The sequence below is a fragment of the Narcine bancroftii genome, chromosome 5, assembly GCF_036971445.1.
Source record: "Narcine bancroftii isolate sNarBan1 chromosome 5, sNarBan1.hap1, whole genome shotgun sequence".
In the NCBI taxonomy this organism is placed as follows: Eukaryota; Metazoa; Chordata; class Chondrichthyes; order Torpediniformes; family Narcinidae; genus Narcine; species Narcine bancroftii.
In genome coordinates, this window is record NC_091473.1 from 166,358,634 (window position 1) to 166,374,469 (window position 15,836).

The following is a 15,836-nucleotide window of genomic DNA, read 5'->3' on the forward strand; positions in this document are numbered from 1 at the left end:
GGGCTTTAGCCTCTTCAAACCAGACCCACGGCTGTGAGGCCAGAATGTCAGCAGTTTCAGTGAAACTGCATTCTCCGGGCTTGGTCGGTCATCATTGGGTCCAAATGTTGTTGGACCACCGGGGTCACCAATATAGTTCCACTAGGCCCGCTGCGAGTGAAAGAACCACACAGTCAAAAGTGAGTTGAACCAACTGACTTTAATAGAACTCTCACGTGTGCTTAACTCCCTTGGATGATGTGTGCGACTCCCGGGACCTTTACCACGTCAGCCGCCAGGCTGTGGGCTTGCCTTGGACCTGGAGCTCTCACAGTCAGATCTGCTGTGAACTTGCCCATGACTTCGTGAGCCAGTTCGCCTGTTGTGTGCGTGAGCTACCACAAGGTCTAATTTATGACACACTTGAGAAATAAACTATTAAGTTTCTTTTTTTTTTACTGTGGGATAATTTTGTTTTTCATTTAAATGATTTGTGATTTTACATTTGGTCCGGGCAAATTTGATTCAAGATGCAAATATTTGTGCATTTGTCTCAAAATAAACTACATTAAATCTGACTTGCAACAGCTTGTATAGTACAAGATATTAAATTATTTAATCATAGAACAATAATTTGTAGTGGTGACATGCGATACATAAATGTAATGTATTATATTAATGTCTCATTGGAATTGATGTTATTTGAGCTAAGTGAGCAATATTCCAGTCATGACTGGACATGATATTTTGTTAAATATACAGGGAACTACACATTATTGAAGGATGTTTTCATTTCAAGAATGATGATAGCTGGATTATATATTTGAAGAGTATTTTTAAATCCAATATTAAAACACAATATCAGAATTAGGAACATGATTAGGCCAAATGTCCCTTGGAACTACTCTGTCATTCTAATGGAAATGTAGAAATTAGGGCAGGGGTGGCCAAGCTGTTTTGGTTGTTGGCCAAATACAGAAAAATATAAAGAGTCACAGGCCAAACAATGTTAAGCTCAGCAGCTTTCACTGAGTTATACTGCAAGGAAAATTGTTTTTCGACCAGAAAACCTCTGTGCCATTGAAACTTCATTTTCTATCAAAGAAACTCTATGACACTACTGAACAATTTAACTGTGACATTACAGTAGTTTATTGATGTATTCACACATTACAGTAGACATTTCTCTCTATGCTGCGCTTAGATTTTATTTAAATGAATACAATAAAACTCTCATTCAAAAAGCAGGGCAAAATGAAAAGCTGGGAGAACAGGAGAAAAGATCAAGAAAGGGACACGGCAGTCTCCAACATTCCTCCACAGCTCTCAGTGAATACAGTTCATCATCTGAATGATTACGATGCAATGTGTATGTCTGTAGATAGGCTATTAAAATTAATAGATTCCTCACAAATCAAATAAACTCAATCCCCTTGACATCTGTGAAAATGTATTCATTTTCAGACCATGTCAGAAATTTTCAGCACCTCCTTGCTGTTTTCTGTCTTTTTGGTTCCGCCATGTTTAATCAACTGAGATTCGTGCTTTTTTTTTAAACTGAGGTAAATGTTTTCAAATATTAGTTACATTGCAATGGTCAGTCCAGTAGAGTGGTTCTCAAGCTTTTTTTTTCCCCACTTACTTACCACATTGATGCTCTGTGGTTAGTAAGAGATTACTTGAGGTGGTATGAGTGGGGGTGGGGGGAAAGCTTGAGAACCACTGGTCTGGTAGTTGTTCAAAATACCATTGACATCTATAACCATATAACCGTTTACAGCGCGGAAACAGGCCATGACAGCCCTTCGAGTCCGCACCGGTTCACTTGAACAACCCCACTAGCTCAACCCTCCCACTCTCTGCCCATAATCCTCCAACCCCCTCACCTCCATGTACACATCCAACCTTCTCTTAAATGACAGAAGGGACGCTCTTTTGGAAGATCATTCCATTCTGCCACCACTCGCTGAGTGAAAAAACATCCACTAGTATTTCTCCTAAAGTTTTGTCCCCTTACCCTTAACTCATGCCCTCTTATTCCATCCTCCCCTGCCCTCAGGGGAAAGAGTCTCTCTATTCCTTTCATAATTTTAAATACCTCTATCAAGTCCCCTCTCAGTCGTCTACGTTCCAATGAATATATCCCAGTCTCCTTAATCTCTCCCTGTAATCCAGATGCTGTAAGCCAGGCAACATCTTTGTAAACCTTCTCTGCACCCCTCCACCTTATCTATATCCTTTCTATAATTTGGAGACCAGAACTGAACACAGTACTCCAAACCAGGCCTCACCAATGCCTTAAACAGTGTTGGAACTTTGAAGTACAATGTCCATACAGTGCAATTTATTGGGAGTCTATGTGCTCACAGGCCATTTTCCATTTTATTTATAAAATTCATCCTGGGCCACTTAAAAATGGCTAACAAGCTGTAGTCTGCCTGGGGACCTTAGTTTGGCCACCCATGAACTGGGAATAGGATTGCCCTTTCAAGTCTGCTTCACCATTCAATATAATAATGGATAATAGCTATATTCAGTACCTTTTTCCTGCTTGGATTTTCTAAATAACTGGAGAGTTTTACTGTATCTCAGTGAAGACACTTCTAATTTTTCAAACTTCAGCAAGGATATTAATTTTGGCAATAAACTGAGATGTAAAACTTTTAACAGTTTATATCCACCTAGCACATGTACCTGCTTTTTCAAAGCAGAGCCTTTGCATTGTCCTTGTCAGTTAAATAAGTGTACTTATTTGCACAGAGCAAATAAAAGTGGATAAATCCCCAGGACCTGGCAAGATAGTTCCTCGGGCCTTGAGGGAGGAGATCATAGAAATGGCAGGGGCTCTTGTCGAAATAGTTAAAAAGTCCTTGGCCAGAGGTGCCGTGCCAGAGGATTGGAGGGTAGCAAATGCTGCTCTGTTGCTGAAAAAAGGCTCCAAAAGTAGCAGAAGAAATTGTAGGTCGGTGAGCCTGACGACAATAGTAGGCAAATTATTGGAAGACATTCTAAGAGATCGGATAATCAAATATTTGGGTGATAGTCACCATGGCTTTGTGCATGGTAGGTTGGCTTTAACCAAACCGGTAGAGTTTATTGAGGTCATCAGGCAAGTTGATGAAGGAAAGGCTATGGATGTTGTCTACATAGATTTTAGTAAGGCTTTCGACAAGGTCTCACATGGGACATTAGTAAGGAAGATTCAGACGCACGATATTCATGGTGAGGTAGTAAACTGGAATCGACATTAGCTCAAGGGGAGAAGCCAAAGAGTGGTAGTGGATGATTGCTTCGGAGACTGGAGGCTTGTGACTAGTGGAGTGCCTTGATGAGCGGTACTGGAACCATTGTTTTTTTGTCATCTACAGTCTATCATTGATCTGAATGGTAATGTTGTAAATTGGATCAGCAAGCTTGCAGATGGCACAAAGATTGGAGGTGTGCATAGCACGAAAGGTTCTCAAAGCTTGCAGAGGCATCTGGACCAGCTGGAAAAATGGGATGAAAAATGGCAGGTGCAGTTCAATGCAGTCAAGTGTGAGGTGTTGCATTTTGGAAGGACATGTGGCAAGTGATGGGGCACTAAGGAATGTGGTAGAACAGAGGGATCCAGGAATACAGATACATAATTCCCTGAAAGTGGAGTCACAAGTAGATGGTCATCTAACTTCAAGAAAAATATCAATACTTTTGAAAGAGTACAGAAAAGATTTACTAAGATATTTCTTGGATTTAAGTTACAGGGAAAAGTTAAGCAGGTAAGGATTTTATTCCCTGGAGCGCAGAAGAATGAGGGGAATTTTGTCGAGGTATTTAGAATTATGAGGTATCCTTCCTTCTTTGGCTTGGCTTCGCGGACGAAGATTTATGGAGGGGGTAAAAAGTCCACGTCAGCTGCAGGCTCGTTTGTGGCTGACCAGTCCGATGCGGGACAGGCAGACACGATTGCAGCGGTTGCAAGGGAAAATTGGTTGGTTGGGGTTGGGTGTTGGGTTTTTCCTCCTTTGCCTTTTGTCAGTGAGGTGGGCTCTGCGGTCTTCTTCAAAGGAGGCTGCTGCCCGCCAAACTGTGAGGCGCCAAGATGCACGGTTTGAGGCGTTATCAGCCCACTGGCGGTGGTCAATGTGGCAGGCACCAAGAGATTTCTTTAGGCAGTCCTTGTACCTTTTCTTTGGTGCACCTCTGTCACGGTGGCCAGTGGAGAGCTCGCCATATAATACGATCTTGGGAAGGCGATGGTCCTCCATTCTGGAGACGTGACCCATCCAGCGCAGCTGGATCTTCAGCAGCGTGGACTCGATGCTGTCGATATATATAGAATAAATGCAGGTCGGCTTTTTCTGCTGAGGGTAGATGAGATACAAACCAGTTGACACGGGTTAAGGGTGAAAGGAGAAAAATTTAGAGGGAATATAAGGGAGAACCTCTTCATACAGAGAGTGATGGGAGTGCACAATTCTGTGTGAGGGAGAAAAGGGATTAAATCTGTTTTCATTTGTTTTTATTAGGTTGCCTTGGAGATACACAGTTTTGTTTCAGATTTCGTCAATCAGCTAGCAAGAAGAACTCCCTTGACTTCCTTTATGATGGAGATGCTCCAGTATACTTGAAGGTTAGAAATGATTCCACTTATCATAAATAGTTGATGTTTTTTTCTTGTTTGAACAAAAATAAGTGATAAAAGATAAAGGAAAACACATCATAATTAGTGATTGGAAAATTCTAACTTACTAATCTTGCCAAAATCCCTCTGGCGCAAATTTTGTTGAATATTGCCCTCCGTAATGCTTGAAACAAAGAGACTTTTTTTCTATCCTTTATTTTCCCCTGTGCTCTACAGTTTTAAATTTGTAATCAAACAATTCATATATGATTAAAATGCACATTCCAAATTTTATTCAAGATTATTTTTATTCATTTTGGTTTGACCATGTAGAAATTATGGCACTTTTTATACCTAGTCCCTTCATTTCAGGGCATCATAATGTTTGAGACGTTTGGCTTCATAGATGCAGGTATAAGACAGCTAGGCTTGCTTCTCAGATTTTGATCACCTTGCAATTTTTCAACACAAGGACCAGATGTGGAAATTAAAGTCAAAGAAGCCATTATGAGGCTGAAAAATAAGAATAAAACAGTAAGAGACATCGCCCAAACCTGAGGATTATCAAAATCAACAGTTTGGAACATCATTAAGGAGAAAGAGTGAGCTGGTGAGCTCAGTAGTCGCAAGGGGTCTGGTATTCCAAGGATGACTTCCATTGCTGATGTCTGAAGGATTCTCATCATAATGAAGAAAAATCCCCAAACGCATTGTCTAACAGATCAGAAATACTCTTTAGGAGGCAGGTGTGGATGTGTCAATGACTAGGTCAGCAGAAATACAGACGATACACTGCAAGATGCAAACTACTAGTTTGCCACAGAAACAGGATGATCAGATTATAGTTTGCTAGAAGTATTTTATTTAAAGGAGCTTGCAGAATTCTGGAAAAATGTATTGTGGATAGATGAGACCGAGATGAACCTATATCAGTGATGGCAAGAGCAAAATGTGGAAACGTGAAGATCTGAAGCATACCACCTCATGTGAAACATGGTGGTGGGGGTGTGATGGCCTGGGCAGGTACTGGTGCACTGTCTTCACTGATGTAACCGTTCATGTCAGTGGCAAAATGAATTCTGAGGTGTATAGAAACATATTATCTGCTCATGTTGGAGCAAATATCTCCAAACTCATTTGTTACCGCTTCATCCTATAGCAAGGCAATGATCCCAAACATACTGCTAAAACAACAAAGGAATTTTTCAAAGCTAAAATCTGGAAAATTATTGAATGGCCAAGTCAGTCACCAAATCTAAATCCAATTGAGCATGCCTTCCATGTGTTGAAGTGAAAATTTAAGGGGGCAATCCCCCAAAGCAAGCAGGAGCTCAAGACCACAAGACAAAGAAACAGAAGGTGGCCACTAGGCCCATCGAGTCTGTTCCGTAAATCTACACTAAGCTACTCTACACTAGTTCCAATTTCCAGCCTTTTCCCCATATCCCTTGATGCCCTCACTAATGAGATACTTGTCTATTTCTTTTTTAAATACTCCCAGTGATCTGGCTTCCAGTGCTGTGTGTAGCAGTGAGTTCCACAGATCCACAACCCTCTGGCTAAAGAAGTTCTTCGTAATCTCTGTTTTATATGGATAACCTCTAATTTTCAAACTATGACCCCTTGTCCTCAATTCACCCACCAAGGGAAACCTCTTACCCACATCCACCCGATCTAAACGTTTCAAAATACGAAATGCCTCTATGAGATATCCTCTCACTCTCCTATACTCCATTGAATACAACCCAAGAGCTGCCAAACACTCCTCAAACGTTAGCCCTTGCATTCCGGGAATTATCCTAGTAAATCTCTGCACCCTCTCCAACAACATCGCATCCTTTTTAAGAAAAGGGGCCTAAAACTGGACACAGTACTCCAAATGAGGTTTCATCAGTGCCCCATAGAGCCTCATCAACACATCTTTACTCTTCTTCACTATTCCTCTTGAATTGAATGCCAACATGGTATTCGCTTTCTTCACTATCAATCTCACCTGGTCATTAACTTATAGGTTTCCCTGCACATGGACACCCAGGTCCCTTTGCACATCCGAGGTCTGAATTTTCACCCCATCCAAATAGTATTCTGCCTGTTTATTTCCACTACCAAAGTGTACAACTGTAAATTTCTCTATGTTAAATTTTGCCCAGTTTCCTAATCTGTCTATATCCTTCTGCAACTTTACAGTTTCAACTACACTTCCTACTCTGCCACCTACCTTGGTGTCATCCACAAATTTGGCCACAAAACCATTCATATCACAATCCAAATCATTAATTGTAAACAGCAGCGGCCCCAATACAGACCCCTGCGGAACACCACTAGTTACAGGCAGCCATCCAGAATGGGAACCCTTAATTTCAACCCTTTACTTCCTGCCTATCAGCCACTTTTCTATCCAGTTTAATAACTTCCCTGTAATTCCATGGGCCCTCATCTTGTTTAGCAGCGTAAGATGTGGCACCTTATCGAAAGACTTTTGAAAATCTAAATCGATAACATCCACAGCCTCTCCATTGTCTATCCTACTTGAGATTTCTTCAAAAAACTAATAGGTTGGTCAGGCAGGAACTACCCTTTAAAAAACCATGCTGACTTGGACTATCCTGTCATGCATCTCCAGATATTTAATCACCTCATCCTTGAGGATCAACTCTAATATCTTCCCAACCACCAACGTCAGACTAATTGGCCTATAGTTTCCTTTTTTCTGTTTCCCACCTTTCTTAAACAGCGGAACCACGTTTGCGACCTTTCAATCTTCTGGAATCTCTCCAGTCTATCGATTTCTGGAAGATCATCACCAATGGATCTACAATCTCCAAAGCCACCTCTTTCAAAACCTGCAGATGCACCTCATCCAGTCTGGGAGATTGATCAATCTTTAATCCATTTAGTTTGCCTAGCACAATTTCTCTAACTGAATCTAACTCTACTCCCTGAAGCCTCAGACTGTTCGGGATATTACTAATGTCTTCCACAGACAGACATAAAAATTGATTAAGTTCCTCTGCCATCTGTTTATAACCAATTACTATTTCCCCAGAATAGTTTTCTATCGGTCCTGTCAACATGTGTCACTCTTTTATTCCTTGTATATTTGAAAAAACAGTATAGTTTTTAATATTGTTCACTAATCTCCTTTCATAATTCATCTTTTCTTTCCTAATGACTTTCTTTGTCTCTTTCTGTAAGTGTAGAAAGGAATCCCAGTCGTCTGATTTCCCACTAATTTTAGCTTCCTTATATGCCCTCTCCTTTGCCTTTCATCTCTTTTGTTAGCCACATTGGTACCATCTTTCCTTGGAGAAATTTCTTTTTCCTTTTGAATATATCTATCCTACATGCCTTTAATTACTTGCAAAAATATCTTCCAGTCCTGCTCTGATCCTCCAATTAGTTTGCTTTCCCAGTTTACTTGAGCCAGTTCCTTTCTCATTCCACTGTAATTTCATTGAAAAATTGATACATCTGATATTTTTTTTTTCCCTTTTTAAATGTTAAATTAAATGCAACCATGTTGTGATCGCTGCTTCCTAGAGGTTCTATGACCTTTTAACTCCCCAACAACCTTGAGTTCATTGGACATGAGCCAATCCAGAACTTCAGATCCCCTGGTGGGCTTCTCAACAAGCTGTTCAAAAAAAGCTATCTCTTGGGTTTTCTACAAACTCTCTCTCCTGCTTCCAGTATTTTCCTGTCTTTCCTAATCCCCTGCCATGTTAAAATCCCCCATAATTATTTTGATATTATCCTTGTGGCATGCCCTTTGTATTTCCTGCTGTATCTCATTATCCACTTCCTGGCTACTGTTTGGGGGCCTGTATATAACTGCTAATGTGGTCTTTTTACCCTTGACATGTCTTAATTCAGCCCATAATGATTCTCTTTCTTTTGACCCTATGTCCCTTCTTTCTATTGGTTTAATGTCATTTGTTACGAGCCCAAAGGACCCCAAAACCCAGCAGCAATAGACATTCACCAAGACAAGTAGTTACTTAAACATGAAAACAGAATCAAACTTTTAACTTATCTCTATTAACTTAACTAAACCCAACTTAACCCCTTTAACTTAACCCCTTTCTAATTCTAAGCGCACGTATAAGTTATGTGTGTGTAAATGTAAGAAAAGTTCTTTGGTTCACAGTTCAATCTGACTTCTCATTCTTCCAAGTTCTCTGGTTGCAGGCAATTCTCATACTGTGCACAGAATTTAACGTGTATAAAGTTCACATGCTTTGGTGCTTGAAAGGTAAATGTTTACCGCTAAGAAGATTCTCATAGGGTTTGCAGAGAGAGATGTGATGTTCCAGATTTCCACAACTGAGGTACCACCATTAATCACCTCACTGTCTTGCTAATGAAACTTGCCCCATTAGGTTTCTCCAGATGATAACCTCTTTCTTTCATGCTACCACAGAGTTCCTTTCTGTTCCACTTATTCCAAGAGAAATATCAGACAGATAGCACTTCCAGCCATCTACCACTCTGGAGTTTTCAGTTTCAGTTCCAGCAAGCTTCCTGGCTTGCACTGTTCAGCTGCTTTCAGTGTCACACACATTGGCTGTGAGAGCTTGTTTCACCCCTCTCTCTCTCTCTCTCTCTCTCTCTCTCTCTCTCCAACTAATGATACCAACTGCCAGAAGGCCCATGTGACTCTCACTTGCAAAACCCCTGACCTTCTCCAGCAAACAATAGGAGTTAATCTTCTTGGTCAAGCTGTTGTCTGTAGGTAAACAAAAACCCAGGAGCAACCTTTCTGAGCACTCTGTCAAAACCCTTGCAAAGAGCTTTTAACAGCCAGATGATGCGTTTCAATTAGCACCTACTTTGAAATGTGCACAGCATTCTCCATAGTTTCTGTAAAGTTACTAAATATGAATTCTTCAAAATTTCAAATAAGATCTGTTTTAAAGTGTGTGTTTGTATTAAACTACTCTAATTTTACCAATTTCTCCCAAATACATCTACAAATATTCTATCACACATTACTTGTCATCAGAGCCACCCCTCTTCCTCTATCCACCTGCCTATCTTTCCAATAGACTGTGTAATCTTGGATATTGAGCTCCTAATCGCACCCCTTATTGAGCCATGTTTCAGTAATGGCTACAATGTCATACTTTTTCAGTTGAATCTGAGCAATCAGGACATTCACTTTGTTTCTAATGCTACGTACATTTAAATATAATGCCCTTAAACCTGATACCGATATTGTTTGTTCCGTATTCTTTTTGAACAGCACTTTCTCCTGCCTGTTCACCTGCCTTCTCTTTATGTTGTTATTGAGTAACTCTTCACCATTTATTTCTCTCCCTGTTGTAATTCCCTGTCTCACTACTTTCCTATTCTCTGCACTCTTATTTTGAATTCCCTCTCCAACAGCTCTAGCAAGCTCTCCTGCCAGGATATTGGTCCCCTTCCTTGTTATAGAGGTCTGACCTTCCCCAGAAGCGATCCAAATGATCTAGGAATCTGAAGCCCCCTGCACCAACTCCTTAGCCATGCATTCATCAGCCATATCTTCCTATTAGTACCCTGTCTAGCGCGTGGCACAGACAGCAATCTGGAGATTACCACCCTTGAAGTTCTATCTTTTAACTTTCTATCTAACCCCCTATATTCCTTCTTCAGGAACTCTTCTCTACCTCTACTTATGTCATTGGTCCCCACGTGGACCTTAACATCCAGCTGTTGACATCCCTGACCCTGGCACCTGGGAGGCAACACACCAATTGGGAGTCACGATGCATTCCAGAAAACTTTCTGTCTATCCTCCTAACCAATGAGTCCCTGAGCTGAGGTGCCAGAGACTTGACCGCTTCGACTGGTCCCTGGTAGATCGTCCCCACAAGCAGTATCCAAAACAACATACCTATTACTGGTGGGAATGTCCACAGGAATGCTCTGCATCACTGGTCCCTTCCTTTTACCCCGCCTGACAGTCACCCATGTCTCTGCTTCCTGTCTATTTGGGGATGACTACCTCCCTGTAGTTTCTCTCAATTACCTCCTCAGCCTCCTGAATAACCCACAATTCATCCAGCTCCATTTCCCGAACTCTTGTCTGTAAGGAGCCGGAGCTGAGTGCACTTTGTACAGGTGTGGTTAACTGGGACAAGTATACAATTCCAGATTTCCCACATCCCACACCTACAGCAATCTACAGCCCAAGCTGACTCCATTAGCTTATATAATTGCACACTGAGTATCCTTACCTTTTCTACTTAACTTGATTTCAGCAGCAGTTCTCCTCAGCCCTGCTCGACGTAGGCGCTTTCTCCTCGTCGGCTTTCGCTGAAGCCTGATGAGCTAAAGCCTGGAAGTCCCACTCCTTCGCTGCGCCACTTACTCGCCTGGGCTGCTCCTGGCTGGCCACTCTCTGTCCCTCCCCTCCTATTTATTAGCCTACTAACCAATCACCTAACTAATCAATTAATTTTTTTTTTAATTAAAAAAAAAACTGATTAACCCGCTGCCTCCTCTCCTGCCTGTTTGACCAGGCCCCAGTAAATGCCCTTTTATATGCCTTACCTTCCCGACACCCTCTCCTCTTTGCTCCTCCAACGGTCACCTCAGACTCCTTTCCCCTCCCGATTTGATCAGCAAGCCTCCAGGTAAGTGCCTTTTTAAAAAAAAAAGACTCCTTACCTTCCCTCCTCTTTACTCCTCTCCGACTTTTACATGAGGCCCCAAGTAAATGCCCTTAATAAATATTTCTTACCTTCTGGCCTCTTCTTTCCTCTGCTGCCTCCTCTCCTGGCTGCAGTAGAGGCCTGGCAGAACATCACCAGAGAAAATACTCAGCACCTGGTGATGTCTATGAATCACAGACTTCAAGCAGTCATTGCATGCAAGGAACATGCAGCAAGGTACTGATATGCCATGTCGGATCAGTCAAGAATTATACCAATACAGGGCTTTTATTAACAGACTAAAACCATCTCTAACTGGCCAGTGGGAAAAGCATCTCCATCAGTTATACCAGTAGAGTGGAGTATCTCTACAGACAAAGCCAATAGCAAGTGATCAGTATAATAGGACCCCCCCATTTCATCATCACGGGTACTAAACACGATAACTTTAATATGCACACATTGTTATGTCCCAAATATTAGGGTACCTTGAAATGAGTGGACTATGTACAAAAAGTGCTGTAATTTCTACATGGTCAAATCAAAATGTACACAAATACCCTTGAATAAAATCTGGATTGTGCACTTTAATTACATGTGAATTGTTTCATTACAAATTTAAAACTGTGGAGTACAGAGGTTTTTTAAAAAAGGGGGAAAATGTGTCTTTGTCCCATACATTATGGAGGGAACTGTATATCCCAAATATGAATGTGAAAAGGGTTGCAAAAGTGGTTCTGGGATTTATCAAAATCCATAAAGAAAATATTTCTTCTTGGCAGAGAGCATGGCTGATGTATTAACCGAGCATTTATCACATTATCTTTCTTGTACCAAAGCATTAAGAAGCAGGTTAAATATCTGAAAGGAAAAGATTTGCAGGGTTGTGAGGAAAGGTTGAGTGAATGGGACTGTGTTGCCTTCCATTGTGACAATCGTGCTTTTAAAGGCTGAATATTCCTCTTTCATGGTTTAATCATTTTGTGCTTCCGAGGAAATTCAGAGTTTGTCACTGTACATATTTGTGCAGTGATCCAGAACTTTCACACAGTCGTGAAGCTAGAAGCTGGGAATTTTTATCAAAAACTGCCAACTTTTTACAGAAGTTGTCCGCCCTTTTTCAGTATTAAGGATAATAAGTTGATGAAATGCGAGTTTTCTCCTGCAACAGGACCCTTCATTTCAAGTAACAGAAAATTCCATTTATGCTTCAGCAGTTTGGCATCTCAGGGATGTAACTGAGGAAAAGAAGATATTTCTGTCTGCATTTTTTTAAAAAAAACTGCTTTTAAACCCTATTCCTAGTTTCAACAAGTCATCCTTTTATTATAATAGATAAAAATATAACATGCATAATATACCAATTTTTTTGGCCATAAGACAAACAAAAGAGACACAATGAGGATTGCTCAGCACCCCTAACAATAAGAGAAAGAGAAGAAAATAGTGAGTTCCATCAAACTTGCCGAGTATCTGTGGATTCGACTCCAGCATTCCTGCATTCTTCAGTCTCACAGACTCCTGTTCATATCATTGGGCTGAGCTCTAAGTCCAAACCTCTGATGTGATCAGTAAGCTTTCGGTGCCTTAGGCCACACATGTCAATTTGGCCCGCAATATAATTATATTTGGCCCGCAAGATCATATTAAATATATATTAGAGTTGGCCCGCTGGCCGCCGCGCCAGTATAGTGCATGCACACTGAAGGTGAAAATGAAGACGCCAGAGGTGTGGAGGGATCTCAGAGTCCCGAATCCCGGGGATCGGAGCGCCGCACTCAGCCCGCCCGGCTCCCGGACACACAGATGCAGCTGGAGTTGGGGACCATCCTCACTGGGTCTGCGCTTCAGCGGCGACGCCGGACCGAACGTCTCGTTGGTGATGCCTTCCCCCTCTCTCCGTGCGCAGCAGACCCTGCCTCCCGCTCCTTTTGTTGGAGACGAGCCCGGCGCCGTGAGATCGCAGTTTAATCCCTCTCCAACCATGGGAGGGGGGTGGGAGCAACGCGCTCTTCTCAGCCAATTCCTCCACCACCCCGGACGCCGGAGTTTCAATGGGGGGTTTGGGTGCCTTCGTCAGGCGACCGACCTGTTGGTCCAAGACAAGGGGAGAGCGTACAAACTCCACACAGACAGCACCTGAACTCAGGTGAACGTGGAGCTGCGACCCCACATTCCACATCAGGACTGTGTGTAAGATTGGGAGCAGTGAGACGGAAGCTTATTTTGTTCCTGTGATTTAAGTCTTTCTTGGGGTGGGGGTCCTTCTCTGACCACTTGCCTAACAATTAACCTAATCAGATGTGGAGTTACCACAATACAACAGTTCTCAACCTTTTTCTTTCCACTCGTGTCCCTGTGCCATTGGTGCTCTGATTAGTAAGAGATTGCTTAAGGTGGTCTGTGGGTGGAAAGAAAAAGTTTGAAGACCACTGCTTTAATCATCCCTCATTGACTCGTCATGTGCACGGTTTCAGACGCTAAAGGAAATAGGCCAATGACAATGAAAGAGTTTATCCAAAACTATTAGTAAACATTTATTTTAATAAGAAAAAGTTTAACATTACATATGTTGAAAGAAGAGAAAACATACAGATGTTGTTGAAAATTTTCAATAAATATTTAGTTCGGCCCTCGACTTAGTCCAAGTTTTTAATTTTGGCCCTCCGTGAATTTGAATTTGACACCCCTGCCTTAGGCCCTTCGGGAGTCCTTTCTTGTCTTCAATACCCTCTTGAATTCTGGTTCCGATACCTGATTCCCATGAGCCAGTCTTCAACAGCCTGCATCCAGCCTGTGTGGGTCCTTCAGCCACTGAGCCCCTCTTCGGTCTGCTGTCGTGGCCAAATTTCTGTGGAATCTCCTATGCTGCTTCTTGACAGAGGTGTTCTCATCATTCATGGTACCCTGTGCTGGTTCACAGCTCTCCTGGATTCTGTATCCTTCATGGGCAGCTCAGGTGATTCCATCTTGGGTGCAGACCAACGTGGTTGCAGGATTTTAAAATAAAGCACGGTCAGCTCCTTTAACAGGCTCTTTAAAGCCTGTACATAGCCATCAGTAACTCAACTGTGCTCTACGACCCTGTGGAGCAGCACTGTGTCTCTGCACCCCGTTCTCCCTGATACACAGCAGCGCCAGCAGCGCTACCATTTAAAAAAAATCTCTACTCTGAGCATTGGAACATCCTGAATTTGACCAAGCTATTAATTACACTAATCAGATACAATTTACTACAGTCCATGATTAAAAATATTTATAAAAATCATGGATGTCACCTTGGAAAGTTCGATAGTTAATGCATATTAAATGTTAGCAGAGAGTTGAAATTTTATTTTTTTTTTGTCAGCTCTGAAGTGAATAGTAATTGCATTAAACCATTTCACTTCACATATCACGTTCCCAGACCAAGCCAAGATTGCAATATGGTTTCTTCAATTCCACTAAATAAAAGAGGCATAGCAGCTGCCAAGCTCAACATGTAGTGGAAAGTTGGCAGAAAAACAGCATCCTTTTTGGATAGATCACAAATGTCAGCTACTATTTGAAGAGACGAAGGATGAGGGGTGACTTCATAGAGGTATACAAGATTATGAGGGGCTTAAATAGTGTGGTCAGCCAGCACCTTTTTCCTGGGGGCACAGTTGCAAATACCAAAGGATATCTCTTCGAGGTGAGTGGAGGAATATTTAGAGGAGTTGGCGGAGGTAGGGTTTTTTTTTTACACACAGCTTGGTGGGTGCATGGAATACATTGACAAGGATGGAGATTGGTACAATAAGCACATTGAAAAAACTTGGGTTTTCACATGGATGTAAGAAAAATAGAGGGTTAGGGTCAGAGGAATCACTGGATATGTAAACTGAAACCCTCTGTAAAAATTCACTTTCAGAATTAGTCAAAGACATCCTCTGTCCTGTAAAGAAAAGTACTTGATAAGCAGAGTGATTTGTTAAATGAAAAGTATACAAGTTGGTGAGGGTCACTGCTATTGATTTCCATATCCTTCTGAGAGATCTGGAGGATTTTTTTGTTCACCATTCAAGTCGCACTTCTCCATTTAAAGTAACTAGTGTAAATTGTCCATTTTTGCAAACCATGGAGGGTAGATAAACATTTGGTGCTGGATTTGAGGTTATGTTCCTCACATACTCTTTCTTGGGCAGCTGAAGGCACTGCGAAATGGGAAGTGATGTATTTTGACTTGTTGTGATGCCATGTTGTGCATCAGGGATAGATTTTTGAAGGAACTGTGTCTTCCAGGCATTTCGTGCGGAGTGCACAGCTTATCCATTTTAGTGAAGATGTCACCAATAGTTTGAAACCTATCCTTGGTATGAACAATCACAAGCATTGTCAGCTTGCTGTAACTTGATGATCATTAAAGCTGGCTCAAGGAGGAAAAAAAAAGGTGAATTTACTTTTTATGGTGGCCACCTCTAATGCGGATCCATTGTTGGCTTTACGGAGGCCAGAGTTGGGAGTAGTCTTCTGGAGCTGAGGGAGGTGGGGCAAGGGGTGCAGTAGCACCACCCATCACTGGAATGTCAAACATACACGCCGGCAAGAGAAAAATTAATATAGACATTCCCTCCCACCCAAAAGAACAAAAAACTTTA

General features: G+C 41.8%; 1 protein-coding gene across 2 annotated transcripts in view; it reads left to right on the plus strand.

Moving 5' to 3' along the window:
- dennd6aa (DENN/MADD domain containing 6Aa) overlaps positions 1-15,836 on the plus strand; it is a 103,046-nt gene that overhangs the window by 16,865 nt on the left and 70,345 nt on the right. For both annotated transcript variants that reach the window (XM_069939615.1, XM_069939616.1), the window contains exon 4: positions 4,488-4,591. In XM_069939615.1, coding sequence (XP_069795716.1) covers positions 4,488-4,591 — 104 coding nt within the window. The remainder of the gene's footprint in view (positions 1-4,487; positions 4,592-15,836) is intronic.